The sequence below is a fragment of the Oryzias latipes genome, chromosome 15 (assembly GCF_053564925.1).
Source record: "Oryzias latipes strain Hd-rR chromosome 15, Olatipes_Hd-rR_3.1".
In the NCBI taxonomy this organism is placed as follows: Eukaryota; Metazoa; Chordata; class Actinopteri; order Beloniformes; family Adrianichthyidae; genus Oryzias; species Oryzias latipes.
Window position 1 is genome coordinate 17743199 of NC_136251.1, and position 18406 is coordinate 17761604.

The 18406-nt window shown below is 37.2% G+C and overlaps 3 protein-coding genes and 1 non-coding gene across 13 annotated transcripts in view; 2 read left to right on the forward strand and 2 right to left on the reverse strand.

Moving 5' to 3' along the window:
* Positions 1-629: 629 nt before the first annotated feature.
* LOC101158047 (cytochrome P450 3A40) lies at positions 630-10090 on the reverse strand. 3 transcript variants are annotated; one of them, XM_011484278.2, is made up of 14 exons: positions 9947-10090; positions 9362-9444; positions 9178-9271; positions 9050-9102; positions 8804-8903; positions 7348-7464; positions 6337-6422; positions 4236-4378; positions 4024-4148; positions 2715-2793; positions 1855-2015; positions 1537-1763; positions 1027-1189; positions 630-952 (listed from the first exon to the last, which is right to left on the reverse strand). In XM_011484278.2, the coding sequence occupies exons 2-14, from the start codon at positions 9415-9417 to the stop codon at positions 878-880; spliced, it is 1479 nt and encodes a 492-aa protein (XP_011482580.1). In that variant the 5' UTR covers positions 9418-9444; positions 9947-10090; the 3' UTR covers positions 630-877. The 3 variants fall into 3 exon arrangements, with proteins under 3 accessions (XP_011482580.1, XP_011482579.1, XP_078788571.1); XM_011484277.3 differs by having other exon boundaries at positions 9362-9516; positions 9947-10085; XM_078932445.1 differs by lacking the exon at positions 9947-10090 and having other exon boundaries at positions 9362-9519.
* A 1-nt stretch (position 10091) lies between these two features.
* On the forward strand, positions 10092-13313 carry mrpl57 (mitochondrial ribosomal protein L57). Of its 2 annotated transcripts, none has more exons than XM_004077039.3 (2): positions 10092-10232; positions 12746-13313. In XM_004077039.3, exon 2 carries the CDS (start codon positions 12761-12763, stop codon positions 13070-13072), a length of 312 nt encoding a protein of 103 aa, XP_004077087.1. In that variant the 5' UTR covers positions 10092-10232; positions 12746-12760; the 3' UTR covers positions 13073-13313. The 2 variants fall into 2 exon arrangements, with proteins under 2 accessions (XP_004077087.1, XP_078788574.1); XM_078932448.1 differs by having other exon boundaries at positions 10232-10363.
* Positions 10798-10879, reverse strand: trnas-aga (transfer RNA serine (anticodon AGA)). The gene has a single exon. It is a non-coding gene; the product is annotated as a tRNA-Ser (tRNA).
* Positions 13314-17999: 4686 nt separating the features above from the next.
* Positions 18000-18406, forward strand: part of kcnh1a (potassium voltage-gated channel, subfamily H (eag-related), member 1a) — a 54333-nt gene continuing 53926 nt past the window's right edge. For 6 of the 7 annotated variants that reach the window (XM_078932508.1, XM_078932510.1, XM_078932509.1 and 3 more), the window contains exon 1: positions 18006-18331. In XM_078932508.1, coding sequence (XP_078788634.1) covers positions 18259-18331 — 73 coding nt within the window. In that variant the 5' untranslated portion in view covers positions 18006-18258. Of the gene's footprint in view, positions 18332-18406 lie in introns of all 7 variants that reach the window. The other variant, XM_020709425.3, reaches the window with a different exon arrangement.

The following is an 18406-nucleotide window of genomic DNA, read 5'->3' on the forward strand; positions in this document are numbered from 1 at the left end:
ACTGTAGGTGGATTAAATAATCTTTTATTTAGTTCCAGTGGCGGTAGAGGGTCTTGGCTTGAAAGGCACGTGGCTTGGATGGATGATGAAATGGATGAGCTGCTGGTCTGGTGGAAGTTATGAAGATTAAAGAGTGGAGCCTTGCTTGGTGTCCCAATGAATGACAATTGGTGGACAATGGTGGAGATGAAGCTGGTTGCAATTCCTGAAGGGGCAAAACACAGAGTTGATAAGTGTTCAGGTAGAAATTGGCACTTGGCATAAGGCTTGGCGGTACTCTATACCGCAGGTAGACGGACTGATGTCGGCTGAAGGGTGACATAAAGGCTGCAGGCTGATGAGCTGATAGATGGCAGATGTGAAGATCATCCCCCAATAGGAGTGGTAGGAGAGCAGGATCCTGACAATACTTTCCACTCCACCATGAAATGTGTTGTAGGCTACTTCATTGATGTTGTAATAGTCCCATACACACATAACCTACTGTAAGTTCTGATTATCATAACCATTTACAAAAACTACTAGACTGTCCTTGATTTTCAAAATGTTTTTGTTAGTTGTATCAATGAAATCAACTGTTAGTTTGTGTAAAAATCCAACACTTAACAAAAGCGAATGAAACATGTAGGTATGAACAATTATGTCTATTTATTAGTTAACAGAAAATTTGCAAACATCTTTATGCTTCTCGAACTTTAAAATCATCACCCAATAAACTATTCAAATACCAAAAAAAAAAAGATTTAAGATGAGTCAAATACATCTGAGTTTGAAAAAACAAAGCAAAATCACATGCATAATTAAAATTTACCGAAGTTCAATTAATACCACCATTTGGCAGAGAAGTAGATGCAGGCATTGGTTGGTTCTTCTGGAATCACTGTTTTCTTGGAACAAACTTAAGTTTGATTGGTTTGATGGGTTGAAACTGCCAATCATACTGCATGGGAATCTGTAAAATTAAAAAGATAAACAAATCAGCAGCATAATCATTACTGATAGACATCCATCAGGTTAGTGTCTTACCAAGGTGTCTTTGCACGTTTCCAGAGAGTAACTCTGCAAGAGTCGCACAATAACCATCTTCATGACGAGAACTGCGAAGCGCATCCCAACACAGTTACGAGGCCCCAAGCCAAAGGGCATGTAAGCATATGGGTTCAGCTCTGATGCATTCTCCTTACTGAATCTGCACAGACCACACGATTTTGAGGACAACTAGTGTATTTCTACAGGTTTTCACACCTCTGCTCTATCATAAGGGACATAATAATTTTCCTTAACCAACTACTTCTCTTTTTAAGAGAACAGAAAGGCAGATTACTAGGAAAAGCTCATTCTAACCCGTTTTCTTAAGCACTTGTAAAAACAATAAGTTGAAACTTTGGCTTTTCTTAAAATACATAGATTTTTAACAAAACGATTGTGTTATTCTACACATTTATACTCTTTCACATTAGATGTAAGTAAAATTACAATATCTTCTCTTTGAGGTTACCTCTCTGTAAAATTACAATATCTTCTCTTTGAGGTTACCTCTCTGGCCGGAAAATCTCAGGTGAGCTCCAGAAGCGTGGGTCCATATGTAAGAGAGACACAGGAATCGCAACCAAGGTTCCTTTGGGGATGGTGACGCCATGGATCTCTATGGTCTTTTTGCACTCCCGGTCAAGTCGAGGTGTGGGTGAAAAAAAACGCATCGACTCACAAAGAACCTGGTCGAGATACTCCAGACCACTCAGCTCTTCGTAAGAAAATGATCCCTAAAATGTGGAAGAAATTACCCAAGTAAAAGATGAGGTTTTGTAGTTTTTGGATAGAACATTGTTAATGACATTGGTAGAATCATAGTACATCATTTTGTAGATTGCTGTCAATTTCTTTTTGCAAAGTGCACATTGCATCAGGATTTGTGGCAAGATTGTAGAGGATGAAACACAGAGTGTTGGACATTGTCTCATAGCCAGCTAATACAAAGCCAAAGGCCTGGGAAAGGACCTCATGTTCAGTCAAACCTGAAATCAAGAACAAGAAGGTGTTTGCCAAATGTACATTTTTTCAATATTTAATTTTTCAAATTTCAGTCATTTACAAGCACACCATCTCAACTGAACAGTGTCAATAATAAGAAGTCGGCTTGATTGACCTCTGGGTCCACTCAAAATCTTGCCTTTACATCTATGACAGCTCTCTGCTAACATATACACAGCTTCAGTAGGTCACATGTTTATTCTGTCAGCTGCATCCTACACTACATGCATATATATATCCTTATAGCTGGCAGAACGAGTAAAAGTCATCATCAAATGTATACGTGTGTAGTAACCTTTCATGAACAAAAAAGAAAAAGGTCCTCCTAACCCTATTGCCTTTATTTTTAAAGCACTTTCTGATGGTACCTGCTGTTTGAATCATCTTATTTCTGTACCAGCTGCTCTTTTAATTGATAGTTATAATAAACGATTTTGTTTTTTAGTTGTTCTAGGTAATTGTGTGTTGGGGTCTTCCAGTTAAACCCTATATTCTATGAGCATAAGCCTAATAACTATTTGTTTAAACATGTACCTTCTCCTGTTTATGAAAGAAAACTGAGAAAGTACCACATGGAACATTATTACCTTGTAAAATTGGGAATTTTCTTAACTGACATCAACTAGAGCAGGGTGTGGGTTAAGATGCTAACTGAAGAAGAAATGTTGTGGAATAAAACATACCTTTACTTGGTTGTTCATTCTTTACATGTTCTTGAGGTATCTCGCTATCAATCAGCACCTGCAGAAAGTCTGGTCGAGTCTGTATTAGCAGATAAAACATGGATATGCAGTTCTTTAACCATCTGGAAATGTGTGTTTGTGAAGATCACAGAAAGGCACAAAGTCAGCTGATATATTTTTACAAGATGCAGTTTTCTAGACAAAGGCTGAAATGGTACAGTTCCGGGCTGCCCAGCCCTGGGCCTCAAGATTTAACACCCTGCCTGTTTTCCAGATCAGATTAGTTTTTTCCGTCAGATGAAGAGACACCAGAGTCAGCTATCAAGCAGGGAGGGCTTCGCAAACAGGCATGGCGGCAGATCTCAAGGATCAGAGTTGAGCAGCCCTGGGTTAATAAAAAGAAAAGAAGAAACTCGTAAATTAAAGAGAATCTCTGTTTGCAATAATTACCATGAATTAAAATCTACAGGCAAAGTTATAAGATCAAAAGATAGCTTTACAACTTCCTACACAGAGCCAAATAATGGTATTCTGTTGGTGAAAAATACCATCTATACAGTTTGACCAGCTTTTATTAGCCAAAGATTTTGTCAAGGATTTAGATCCCAAGCTTGACAGTCAATATTTTCTTATAGGAAAGAAATGCAATCCCGCCTTGCCCCATATTGTAAGAAACTGTCAATGTGAGGCACTTTGGATACAAGCATCTGTAAATAACCATGTAATTTAAACTACTCACATTAAATTTAAAAAAACTGGTACTGTATTTTCCACACTAAAAGACGCAAATAAAAGCCTTAAAGTCGCACTCTGATCATCTTTTAAACTCTTGAAAAAGCGCTCCTAGTGTTTTTTTAATCAGGAAATTGCCGCTTTATGCAACATAAACAACCTGTGTCTTTTTCAAGGACATAGTTTGTGCACAGGTATGTGCATAGGTATACCTATGCACAGCTGTGTGCATTGGTATACCTATGATGAAAATTACAGGCCTCTCTAATTTTTTAAGAGGGAGGCCTTTAACCATTGGTGGCAGACTAAGTTTTTTTTCCCCCACTGTATGGCAAAAGTTTGTAAATATATCTTTCGTTGATGGCTCATCTTAAAATCCAGTCTGCCCAATAGTTCAGAAAAAATGGTAGATAGTTTAAAGTATTCTAAATAAAAACACTATCCTGTTGGAGTCTAACAGCAACAGGTTTACTGCGGAGGTTTCAGTGGCAGTAAACCAACTGACATACTTCAAATATCCAACCTCAACTGTACAACTGTACAATACAATTTTTGCACCTCTTAGTTGAATTCTTACCAGTTTCCCTGCTTTATGTTGGTCTCTCAGTCTCTTGATGAGATCATAAAAAAAATCCACATTAGATCTGGGGAGAGTTTCAAATTTGAGGAGCTTCAGCAGGAGATCACCAAAAGGAATCATTGCTGAAATAGACCACACAATATTAAGCAAAACTTTGAGGATGTTTACATTAAATGTTCAAAAATCACTTCAAAAATGTTGTTTTTTACTTTGTAAAATAACTGGCCAAAAATTGAAGTTTGTCGCTTTCTGGGCTTGAACATTAACAGGGTCATCGGGGTTATTTATACAGTCTGTATCCACACTGAAAGATGTGCTGGCCACAACATCCATGCTGTATGGTGCCACAAATCTAGAAAAAAAAAGAAAAACTATTATATCAGTGTTAGAATAAATTTGTATATAAGTTATCCCATATTTACTCAGAACTTCTGTACTGTTGTGTTATCATATATAATAAAATGTGTTCATTGTTTTTCTGCAAGGAACGTGATCCTGGGAATGCAGTAAATGATATTGTATTGACCCGGCGGCAGCTGTTCACCTTAAATGTGCAATAAATCGGCCCAATCTACAGCGGTGAACAAACAATCACAAGGGATGTTTTGATTAGCTTGATTAACTATGACTTATCAGTTTGGTTGTAGACAAAGCAGAACAACTCATTTATAGAAATTCATTTCTCAAGTAAACTTCAACAATGATTTTTTTAAATATACATCATATACATGTGGGCTGATAAATAAGGGTTAACTTACTGAAAGGTGTGCATCTTGTTGCATCTGTTGTCCTACTGTTTTTTTACCTTTTTTCCATAATAACGAGATCCATTATCTTGTTATCACAGGAAAATTAAATGTGTTTTCTCGTGATAAGGACATAATGAAGAATATATTGTAGCACCACGCTCTCCCATTCTCTCACTGAGAAACAGATTTATTTGGGCTTAACAACAAAGACAGCAAAAGAAAAGACTCCCCAAAAGTTGCTTTTTTAGTCTATTTTTTAAAATATATTTCCCTAAAACCCCCAACAACAGATTGAATGACAGAACCCAGGGCTGACGAGCGTCTCTGTGTGATGCGTTCACTGAACTCCGGACATTAGGGGGGCCCAAACAGCCCAACTCAGTCCGATACAAAATACTTTCATCATTTTTCTATAATCTGCAGCAAAACAAAGAAGTTTGTCAGAGGAAATTTCAAACACAATTAAATTAATCAATTATAAAATGACGAGTTTTTCTGGTGTTCGACAGGCAGAGACGTTTGTCTGCCCTGGGTTTTGTCATTTAACCTGTTGTCAGGGATTTTACAGAAATAAATGGAGGGGGCTGCTACATCAGACAACATTAGAAGTCTGAGGAGCGTAGATCCAGTAATATGGAGAGAGAAAAAGACAAAAAAAAAACTTTTAGGGAGTGTTTTTTTCTGCTGTCTTTGTTGTAAACCACAAAATAAAGAACTTGAAAACAGGTAAAGTCTCTGCGTCTCAACGAAGGATAGAGAGAGAGCGACGCTAGAGTATATTCTCCATTATCTTGTGATAGCAAGATAGTGGATCTTATTATCATAAGAAAACGGTCACACACAAAAAAGGAAGGGCATGCCGTTTTCGGCTTCCTTACTGGAGGGACAAACCACTGACAGTTGTTGGAAGACAACCAGTAAAGCTGTCCTGGAGCTGAGAGTTTAAAGCTCTCTCACATGCATAATCTCAAAACAAATTAATGAGCAATAGAAAATATCACTCCCATTAGAGTTAGCTGTTATGGACATTGAATATCACCAAAGGGGTTTAGGAATCAAGACCCCTTTGGGTCTCGATTTGTGTTTTGACCTACAACTTATTTGTGAAGTTGGGTTGTCTTTATTTGGGGGGGAACAGAGAGTAAGTTACAACCTAATTAACTGACCTAGCAACATTCATTCATTCATTCATTCATTCATTCATTCATTCATTCATTCATTCATTCATTCATTCATTCATTCATTCATCTTCTAATCTGTTTTTCCCTGTCGGGGTCACGAGGCTGCCAGAGGACTCCTTCACAGGAAAATACAGAAATAGCGGGTTTTGGCCCCTTAAATACTAAAATCATAATTTTAAAACCCACCAAAGTGTGTATTTTTGATTATCATTGTGCAATAGTAAAATTGCTTCAAAGACTAGAATCACTTAAGTTTGACAAATATCCAAACAATAAAGCCAGAAAAACAGCAGACAGATTTATTTTAAACAAGTACCTATTTCCATGATCTGAACAAGACGAGGAGACAAATGTGGGTATTTTAAAGATAAACAACTTACTGTCTGACATCAATGGGTTCGTCCGAATTCATTCGTCCAAGTTTTTTAACAAGGTTCTCTGCGTAGCGTGCAACAAGGGGATAAACCTAGACAGAAGAAAAAACAAGTATTGTTAAAGAATGATAAGAAAAGTGATGGGCTTTTAATATTTTATAATTATCATTAACTTTCAAAATAAGTCCCTAGAGAATAACAAGATATACTAATGCTTAATCAAATGACTTATTCTCCTGATTCATTTTTGTTAATGTCATGACACATGATTTTGGTTTGCATAAAAAATAATTTGAAAAAAACATAGTTGATTTTCTTATTATAGTTAGTAAAAAAGAATCTTAAAAGTCTAATAATTCTTAAGAATTTAAGACTCATCTATGATTCTCAAGGTACTAAAAAATGCATTAAAACTATATCCATCCACTGAATATACGACCAAATGGATTTTTATAAATCTTAAAAATAGATTTGATAAAAAATAAAAGATACATTTTTCAATAACTTTTTATTTCTGGTTCATATTGAAATTTGTATATATATTTTTTATATATATATTTGCTATTTTTTTCTCTCCACCCTGTCCTGGACAAACAGCGGAGCTCCTTCTCTAAGAGGCTCAGACAGCTCCGCTCATAAACTGTCCGATACCGGAAATCCTTCACACCCAACACAATAACACTTTACAACAACTCACAGGGGAGCAGATAACATTTACACATTCTTGCACATTTTTGCCTACACTGTTGTAAATTGTTTTTAAATTATTATTATACCCCCTTATTTGTTTACATTTACTTTTTTCTTATTGTATTCTTTTTTCTTTTTATGATTACAAGCTGCTATGGTAACGCACAAATTTCCCACGTGTGGGATCAATAAAGTAGTTCTGATTCTGATTTACATGGAAAAATTCTTTGATAAAAATTTGTAAGAAACCTTTCAACAAATTAATTAGATTGATAGTAAAAATGCATACATTTGCTAGATCAACAGCAAACATCAGAAAACAGTAACCTGTTTCAGTCTTCCACTGGTAAAGCATGGAGTCAATGAGCTGCGGATCCTTTTCCACTTTTCATCTTTAACAACTGCAACACCATCAGCTAATGGTCCATCTTCTGGAAAAAAGTTCTAAGCAGAGGATTCAACAGCAGATGGAGTGTATCCAATGTGGTGACTATATACACATCTTGGTTATTTTATTGTCTACCATATATTGAAGTTGTTTTCTATTATTGATTTCTTTTAACACAAGTTAGGGAGTCTGACACAGTCTTTGGACCCATTCCAACCAGTAAGGCATATCTTGAAATAAACTGATACATGACACCGTTGAAGTTCCTTCCACCTCAACAACCTGATCTCCTACAAAAAATCTGTAATACTGCAGCTGCACCCTCTCATTCAGGAAGGAACGTCTCCAATCTGAAATGAAACAGATCTGCTTTATCTGTGCTTTTTGACTGTTTTGGTCTGCAATGCAGCATAGTTACAAAGCTCTCTCATAGCTCTTCCCTGCTTAGACAATAATAACCCAGGAAACATCTCACTTTCTTTAAAAGTGTCTGTTCTTAGTCACTGTCTGTTGCTTTGGCCTCTCTGTCTGTTTACCATCAGTCTTTTGCTTTATTTATTTTTAAGCAGCAACTATGTATTCAATGCAGGAAAAGCACACAAAGGCTTGATAAACCAAAAGTTCTGCACTTTTCCTTTTTTTTGTTTTGCTAAAAGAAAAGTTTCAAAAAACATTTCAGTATCTGTTCAGTACAATGAAATACAACACATGAACTTTCCCTGGAACTGAAGCTGTAACCATTTTGACCATTGACCATCAGTTTCCTGTATTTGTCTTCTACTGGAAGTAGTCCAACATTCACAGCAGAACCGGCCAAAAGAGGCCAGAGCTAGATCAGGAATTTTTGTTTTTGCAGCTTAGCCCTCTTAAATTTGCTGTTTAGTTTTTAGTCTTTTCTAACTTTTATTTCTATATCCTAATAAATAATCAAATGAGTCAAAGCTTTGCAAGAATTAAATTCTGAGTTAGTTCTTGCAAGCCTTTGATAAGATAACTTGTAAAAAAAGCTTTTCCCACCTGCTCAGTCAGTGCTTATGCAATAGATATAGTGGAGTGAATTTATAGCAATAAATAGGAGGAAATTATTATTTACAGTTTCAATGCTTTACTGCGGTGCCTTTAAATCTGCAGAAGCCTTTATATCAAAATCTTTACATTCAGCTAGATATAGTGGGTTAATCTATTTCTTTAAAATAGCAGTGATTTTTTTTTTACAATGTTTTCTTTCAAAAGTATGGCCCTTTCCGTAAAACATGAAATCAGCTTATTGTTTTCAGTAATATGAATTTCCATATGTAAGCAAATGTATTCTTTAACATTTGTTTTACTATCGTAAATACCTTTACCTTTACATACAGAACACTTAATTTTACATGAGGATCCTGAATGACTTACCCTGCGGTTTGTAAACGCACTGTAACACTCCTTCACCATAACAGCTTTGACAAGCTCGGGATTTGCAACCATCAACATTGGTTGCCTTCCCTCGAAAACTCTGAAAGAAATATAGGCAAGAGAAATTAAATTCCCCGTATGAGCTTGTTATAGTAACAACAACAACCAAAAAATAAAAAAACAACTATTACTATTATTATTATTACTTTAGCTGTGATAAGCAAATGCCAACAAAGAAAGACGCACCCCCAAACATCTCCATACTTGTCCAGGCACTGACGATCGAAGCTCAAAATGTCCTGAATAAAAAGATAGAAACATATGTTTAAATATTCATTGCCAGGTTATGTCAAAGGAATTGTGGTTTGATGTACCCTCCCCATTTGCAGAACATTTCCAACAAACGGCAGGGGCATCGGTCCTGAAATGCCCAGCTTCCTGAAAACCCGATACGGCCAGACCCCATATCTGCGTCCGGGAAAAAGAGCGACTTAAGAAGAGTGGGAATGCACAAACTCAAACAAAAAGTGACAATCCGAAAAGGAGAGATATACCCACAGCAAGAGGACGGTGAAAAATAGGGCCAGCAAAGTCCATGTGGTTGCAGAGAACATTGTGAGCGATCTGGATGATGGCTCTGTCTGTGGCAATAGAATTCAGCGTGAAGAACCTCTGTGGAAAACCCATCAGCCTTCCGCGGTGGGAGGCGGACTCTTTTGAAACAGAAACTAAGTAATGGTATTTTTTGTTTGTTTATTTAATTACTTTAAATATTCTAAAATATCTGTTTTTCCAATGTGTCAATTATAAAAAAAAAAAGGCCAAAAAGAGAGGAATGCACTTCAATGTCTTTTTTCAAATCTTTTTTTGGGTGTAAATTTCGTCCCTTAATCAATTACGAATGAGTTTTATGTCGTAAATAATATTCAGGTAGGCGTGATTACTCAGAACAGCGAATATTGGTTAATTGTCACTATTTTAGCTTCAAACAAAACAAGTTTATGTGCACATACAATTGATCTTGATCATCTAAAAGTGCTACCGAACTAGGGAATAAAACATTTTAACTTGACGGATAAACAGAACCCAATTCAATAATGAAGGAATGTAACGATAAAGCACAAAATACATGATGTGGCTTACATTCAGCTTTTCACAACGCAATACTTTTTAGCACGAAGAGAAATTTCAGCTATGGCCGGATTCGAAGGCTGCGTTCTTCCTGGGCTGCATTTGTAAGAGTATTTTTGGTGCCTCCTTCTGCCATTAAAACTACAACGATAAAGAAGAAGAGTATTTTGAGCCTTTCGCTTCCCCGTAGATAATCCGGAAGTACAGTTTGTACCATCTTTTGCAGCGTGGCCGTTGTCTTGTTTAATACTTTTTTGAGTAATTTAAACTTGCATTTGGGAACTAAGGGTGAGAAAAGGTACGTTTATGAAAACACATGTGGTGCATGATGTTTGTGAGCGTTTAGCGACCTCGTGTCTCCTACGCCCTTGGACTCACTCTGCTGTCATAGCAGTCATCAAACGTAAACATCTGAAACAACTAGACTTGGTTTGTTATTACATGGATTATGATTAATTTTATTTTGTATAACTTTTGCAAACTTTCAGCTGAATCTATCTCGTGTTGTAACAATTGTAGTTGCAGGCGTAACCGGCGGTCTTTCAGTGAAGCTTTGTTGCTAGCCAAATCATGTGCAATGATATTTTGTGGTTTTGTCTAGAAAGGGTTTGTTAAGAGTCATGCATATATGGCCTTAACTCCGATATTTAAAAATAGCAAGTTTTAAACATTCTGGGAAAAGAAGAATAATGTATTGGTTATTTTTCTTAACTGCTAAAAGCCTGCAGACAGTAAAAATTATTGAGTAATACATTCACAAAAAAAGAAACAAAAGGGAAGATGTAGTTGATTGTGCTTTATAATATCATAGACAAAATAAACATTTAGTTTTACCGATGTGGAAAATTCGAAAAGAATTTAAGCGTTGTCGGCAGGATTCGAACCTGCGCGGGGAGACCCCAATGGATTTCTAGTCCATCGCCTTAACCACTCGGCCACGACAACTGAAATAAGGGGTTTGGTATTTCTTTTAGTGTTGCTGCCAAACACAGCAAAACTGATAATATTTAGATCATTTCCCAAATACATTTAAGAAAATATAAATTTCTAATTAATCCAGTTTATGGCACTTTAAGTAGTTTTTTAGAGAATTTTGAAAAATCTTGTCAAAGATGTAGCAAATTTAAATCCAATGTTGGACTTCAGGATTGACTCTTTAGTGTTATTTTGCCTTGTGTAATTAAACTTTGACACATCAGACCAGGTAAGAATTTATATTGATTGGTAAATTCATGGAGTGATATTTATACCACCACGTTGCACTCAACTTTTTAAGTTGCAAATGAAAATATTAAACATCTGCTTTCAAAAACATTTTTTTTTGCTTTCACATTTTTCTTTTGCTTTCACATTTTTATTTTTGCTTTAAAAAATGTTTTCCTTCAAACTTTTTAATTTTGCCTTCTAGGGTTTTTTTTTCCTTTCAAAAAACCTTTTTGCGTTTGCAAAACAAACGTTTTTGCAAGAATGTCATCTCATCTGCTGACATTACGTTAAATCAACAGACATGTGTGTGATCTGTAAAACCTCCAGAGCAAAATATTGATAAAAATTTTGAGCTGTTTGGAAAAAAAAACAGGAGAGAGAGATTTAAAGCACATATTTTATGCTACACAAGTGTTTTGTAATAGATTAACAGCAGTAATAAGCAAAAGAAGGATGGCTCACCAAAGCAGACTCAATGGATTTAACAGAATAAGCATTTTTAACTTTTATGTTAATTTTCACAGTGTCCTATTTTTAAGAACTCGTGTGCTTTTGTAAAAGTAAAAAAAATCAAGAAAAAATGCTATTTTCTATTCATATTTCAACATTTATCGAAAAAAAATAACGATACTTCAGATACAAATCTAAATCGTAATAAAATGTAACATCCGGCTGGACAGAGTCGGAGTTTGGACGTTTTTTTCTGCTGCAGACATATTAAACACGCTGGTCGCTACACTAACATAAATAAATACAAAACCCTGTTTTATTTTAGCTGCTTTGCTGCTCCTTCTGGGTTTTACTCTGAGAGATATGGGCCTTTCAAGAAAAATTCTTGAAAGCAAAAATAAATAAATTTGAAAGCAAAAAAAGTTTTTTTGAAAGCAGATATTTAATATTTTCCTTTTCAACTTAGAAAGTTTTCTGTGCAACGTGGTGTCATAAATATTACTCCATATAAATTAACCAAGATTTGGGAGCAAATGGACTTAAAACTGGACAAATTAAGATCTGCTCAGAAGTAGCAAACAATGTGGCAGAGTTAGGCTCAAAGCACTACGGAGTATTTCATCAGAACAATGTAAGTTTTAAAGAAAAGTTTAATAATGCTGCATTTGAGCTGGCTTAGACTTGTTTTATGACCAAGTAAAGATTGAGAATCTTTTCTGGCCCCACTGAAGGCACATGACCTCTGAATCTGGTTCTTTTGTTCCATGTTGATTAACCTTTGGCAACAAGTTGAAGCAAATAAAAAAAGTCTCAAAAGTAATTAATATGTCAACCAGTGTTAATGCTGACATTTCCGTGAGCGAAGAGACTGACTTTGGACAGAAATGAGCATATCAGTGGGAATTTCAGATTCAGTGGAAGATACATAGGTCTTGTAAAAGACAGCTATGAGGAAGTGGGTGTATGATATAAGAAAAGACAAAAAGCTCAGACAACAGGGTCAAAAGCAGCCAATATGCCACTGACTCCTGTAGGAAACAACATCAAGAAGTCATCTAATAATGTAGAACAGACTTAAAAAAATATTAGTAAAACACTACTGAGAGTTTAAGATGAAAATTTTTAACAGTAAATATGAATTCTTTATTCTTCCAGATTTACTCTGCCATCATGTTCCTCACCCTCTCACTGCTGCGGAAAGGTATTCCAGGGAAGCAGTGGATTGGAAAGTATCGCCGGCCACGGCAGATCACGTGGCAGATGAAGTGCAACACCCTGAAGAACCTGGAGCGTGAAGCCGAGAACGAATACTGGATCAGCCGGCCGTACATGACCCGGGAGCAGGAGCACTCCCACGCTGCAGAGCGCAGAGCCCAAGCCTGGCTCAAGATCAAGGAGAACAAGTTTCTGAACTTTCCTCAGCACAAGCATATGACCGACCACCTGAGTCACCTGAGAGTTACCAAGACGTGGTCAAGTTAACACGTGGAAAAAAAGAAACACAGACTGCTTAAAAGAACCTCATGATATGCAAAAATAAAAGCTGTTTGTTGCTAATTAGTTTAAAGCATATCATCCTTTACCTTCTGAAAATCTGCAATGGAAATTTCACCAAATATCATCTGAATTTATTTCTGTTAAAAAATGTTATTTCTGTATAACAGAAACTGAATTTGAACTGCACCATTACTGTGATTCTCTACATAAAGTCTACTTTACACAATCCACTGGATGTGTTTCCCCTTTTTTTAGTGCTGTTTAAAAGTTTTCTTATTCCACTCAGATAAACAGCCAAGCCACTGGGAATATCGAAGAAGAAGAGCATTCCAGAGGGAATGGATTTAGGGAATAATTTAGCCTGAGGACGGTGGTTTGGGCAAAGTTGAGTTTGATCACTGGAATCTATTCTCTGTGTTGGAAGATTCTTAAAAATGCTTGGACAATCCATCCATGGGACCTTGATCTTTTAAATTTCCTACTGTTTTTATTTGGCGTCAGACTCAACATAATGCCATTTGGCATGTTAATATGCCAAAAGGAAGACCCAATTTTAAGATCTTCTTTCTTTTTACATAATTTACATGCAGACCAAAAGTTTGGACACACCTCACTCAGAGTTTTCTTTATTTTTATGACTATGAAAATTGTAGATTAACACTGAAGGCATCAATTAGAATTAACACATGTGGAGGATTATACATAATAAAAACGTGTGAAACAATTGAAAATTTGTCATATTGTAGGTTCTTCAAAGTAGCCACCTTTTGCTTTGATTACTGCTTTGCACACTCTTGGCATTCTCTTATGCTACAGAATCGCTTCCATATTCTCTTGATGAGCTTCAAGAGGTAGTCCCCTGAAATGGTCTACCAACAGTCTTGAAGGAGTTCCCAGAGATGCTTAGCACTTGTTGGCCCTTTTGCCTTCACTCTGCGGTCCAGCTCCCCCCCAAACCATCTTGATTGGGTTCAGGTTCGGTGACTCTGAACAAGTCTCTTCTGCTTGTTGCCTTTCTTTATAAGTGGTTTCCTAGCAGATATTCCACCATGAAGGCCTGATTCACACAGTCTCCTTTGAACAGTTGTAGTAGAGATGTGTCTGCTGTTAGAACTCTGTGTGCCATTGACCTGCTCTCTAATCTGAGCTGCTGTCAACCTCCCATTTCAGAGGGTGGTGACTCGGATGAACTTATCCTCCACAGCAGAGGTGACTCTTGGTCTTCCTTTCCTGGGGCGGTCCGCATGTGAACCAGTTTCTTTTTGTAGCGCTTGATGGTCTTTATGACTGCGCTTGGGGACACTTTCAAAGTTTTCCCAATTTTTAGGACTGACTGACCTTCATTTCTTAAAGTAATGATGGCCAGTCATTTTTCTGTACTTAGCTGCTTTATTCTTGCCACAATACGAATTCTAAATGTCTATTCAGTAGGACTATCAGCTGTGTCTCCACCTGACTTCTGCACAACACAAATGATGGTCCCAATCCCGTTTACAAAGCAAGAAATCAAACTTATTTAACCTGACAGGGCACACCTGTGAAGTGAAAAACATTTCAGGTGACTACCTCTTGAAGCTCATCAAGAGAATGCCAAGATATATATATATATATATATATATATATATATATATATATATATATATATATATATATATATATATATATATATATATATATATATATGTATATGTATATGTATATATATATATATATATATATATATATATATATATATATATATATATATATATATATATATATATATATATATATATATATATATATATCAATCAATCAATCAATCAATCAATTTATTATTTGTATAGCACTTATAAAAGCCAAGGCAACCAAAGTGCTTAACATAAAATCAACTAAAATCACAAACAATACGATGCAATAAAGAAACAATAGGAATAAAACAATAAAATCAATTGAACAATAAAAGCAATAAAACAATAAAAGAATAAGATTAATAAAATGAACAATGAACAAGCTGGCCCACTAGATATGCTCACTGGAGTTAAAAGCCTGAGTAAAAAGATGTGTTTTTAAAAGAGTCTTAAAATTACTGACAGTTCTGGCAGACCTCACAGAAAAAGGGAGAGCATTCCAGAGTTTAGGACCTGCAACTGAAAAGGCTCTGTCTCCCCGAGTCACAAGCCGAGTCCTGGGAACCGCTAAAAGCATTTGATCTTCAGACCTAAGGACCCGACAAGGACGATAAACATGCAGAAGCTCAGAAAGATACTGAGGTGCCAGACCATTCAGACATTTAAAAACCAAAAGCAAAATCTTAAAAGTAATTCTAAAAGACACAGGCAGCCAATGAAGTGAGCGTAATATCGGTGTTATATGCTCACACCGTCTGGTCCCTGTTAACAGGCGGGCCGCTGAATTTTGAACCAGCTGGAGGCGGCGGAGCAGAGACTGATCTATACCACTGTACAGAGAGTTACAGTAGTCCAGTCTGGAAAAGATCAAAGCATGAATCACTTGTTGCAAAGCGTGAGGAGGAAGATATGGCTTGACTTTGCTAATTAGCCTCAAGTGATAAAAACTAGACTGGACTACAACACTGACCTGCCTGTCAAATTTAAAATGTCTGTCAAGGTTTACCCCAAGATCTCTAATGAATGGAGCATCTGAAGGGTCCAGGGGGCCAACAGCACTACAGCAGCCTGTCAGCAGGTCAGTCTTTCCAAAGACAAACACCTCTGTCTTGTTTTCATTTAGACAGAGGAAGTTAAGCTCCATCCAAGACTTGATGTCTGCTAAGCAGTTCTGCAATCTGTCGAGAACATCCGCTCCTCCAGATTTTAGGGGAAGATAGATCTGGATGTCATCTGCGTAGCAGTGGAATGACACGTTATATTTCCTAAAAATGGACCCCAGTGGCAGCAGATAAAGTGAGAATAAAAGTGGGCCTAAAACTGAGCCCTGGGGTACACCATATTTGAGCGGAGCCTCTGAAGAAGAGCACTGTCCTAGTTGGACAGAAAAACTCCTGCCACATAAATATGAACTGAACCAACTGAGTGCTGTGCCCTTCACACCGACAGACTGCTCCAGTCGGGATAATAAAACACTGTGATCCACTGTGTCGAAAGCAGCAGAGAGATCTAAAAGAATTAAAACAGTGGAGGCCCCAGAATCAGCAGCTAGAAGCAGGTCGTTACACACCCTGAGGAGAGCCGTTTCAGTGCTGTGGCAGGATTTAAAACCTGACTGAAACTTCTCGAAGATATCATAATTTGTTAGATGCTCCTGCAGTTGTAGATAAACCACCTTCTCTAAAATTTTTGAAAGAAAAGACAACTTGGAGATCGGCCTAAAGTTTGATAGAACATTGGGATCCAAGTTGTGCTTTTTCAAAAGGGGGTGCACAACAGCATGTTTAAAAGCAGCTGGCACACACCCCGAGACAAGAGAGGAGTTAAGGAGACCAACTATCCAGGGGCCAATGGTATCAAAGACCTCCTTCAGGAGTCTGGGGGGAATGCAGTCACCTGGGCAGGAGGAAGGCCTCAGGTGTTGAACTATCTCAGAGATCTGGGAGACAGTGACAGGCTCAAACTGGTCAAAAATAGCAGGTGGGGGCGTTAAAACAGAGGGGTCAGGGGTACAAGGAGAGGGTAAAAACCTGACAGCACTGACTTTGTCAATAAAAAATGTTAAGAACTGTTCACAAAGTAAAACAGAAGGAGTCAGACAGGATAAATTACCAGGACTTAAAAGAGACTTTAAAGAATTAAAAAGGACCTTAGGCTTGCTGATGTTCTCAGACACAACATTTGACATAAACTGGGTCTTGGAATTTTTTACAGCAGCCTGATACTCAGTCAAGGAGTTTCTAAAAATCTGTAATGAAACATGAAGCCCGTCTTTTTTCCATTTACGCTCCGCGCGACGGCATGAGCGTCTGAGCGCGCGAGTATGGTCATTAATCCAAGGCTCCGGGGCCGGTTTACTGCGTTTAACCTTATATGGAGCAATGACATCTAAAATGCCCGTGCAAACAGAGCTAAAATCCCCCAGGAGTTTATCAACATCTCCATCCTGAACATCCAAGGAGCAAAGCTCAGAGGCTGAGAAAGCCGCTGAAAACTGCAGCGCTGTCTGCGCGTTCATCAGGCGGCGGGGGCGCGCGGGGGCGCGTTCATCAGGCGGCAGCGTTAAGAGATCAAAGTCAAATAAAACGGGCAGATGGTCAGAAAAACGGGCATCAATAATCTCACACACACACACACACACATATATATATATATATATATATATATATATATATATATATATATATATGTGTGTGTGTGTGTGTGTGTGTGTGGGTGTGTGTGTGTGTGTGTGTGTGTGTGTAAACAATTCAATTATATTTACCAATTCAATTATATTTACTCTAAATCATTAGTTGACCTAATGCATACACTGAAAACATGAAATATTGATATATAATCCTCATGATATGCTTTACTTAACTTTTTTACTTTTTTTAAACATAAATTATAGTTATGCAGTTCTCAACTTCTGATCAGTTATTTATACTTTGTCAACACAAATGTTGGTCATTTATAACAAAAAAAATCAATAAGAGATAATAAAATCAATTGACAAAAAATAAATAAATACATATTAATTACATAGGAAGACAACATTATTTTAGAAATCAAAATACCACAGTTCAAGTATCAAAATACAGTACATTTTTGCAATGTTTGAAAAATTATTATTACAGGTCACGTGATAGATAACCATCAGGAGTCATTGATATAAATCAAAAATCAAGAAAATAAGTAGGGTCTTTATTTTATAACCTACGTGTTAATTTTGAAATTATGAAAATAAGGTTAAAGTGGATTAGGATCTCCCAGCGATTGTGTAATGCGCAGTCCTGTCCAGCAGAGGGAGCTCTAGCTCCACTCCGGGTTGGCCGCGGAGGAGCTGAGCCTGGAAGGCCCCCCCTTTGCGCTCTGCTCCGCGGCGTTGTTTTCCACTCTTGGATGATGAGGTGCCAACGCAACGCACCGGGCTGAGGAGGCGGATAATGAGAAGCCCAGACAGTGAGCCCGTGTTCACCAAATCCACGCAGCCCCTCAGATCCGGGGACACCATGACAAACAGCGGCGAACTGAGCAGCAGCAAAGATTCATCTGCAAACCTCTGAGTGAAGCGGCAGCATGGCGGGGGGTCGGAGAGGACTTGTGGCCCCCCAGAACACTTTTTTGGAGAATATTGTCAGGCGGTCTAACGGTAAGAATAAAAACCGGCACGTGACTCTTACCTGAGCTCTGAAACGTAAACAAATTGGAATATTCTATTTAAAAA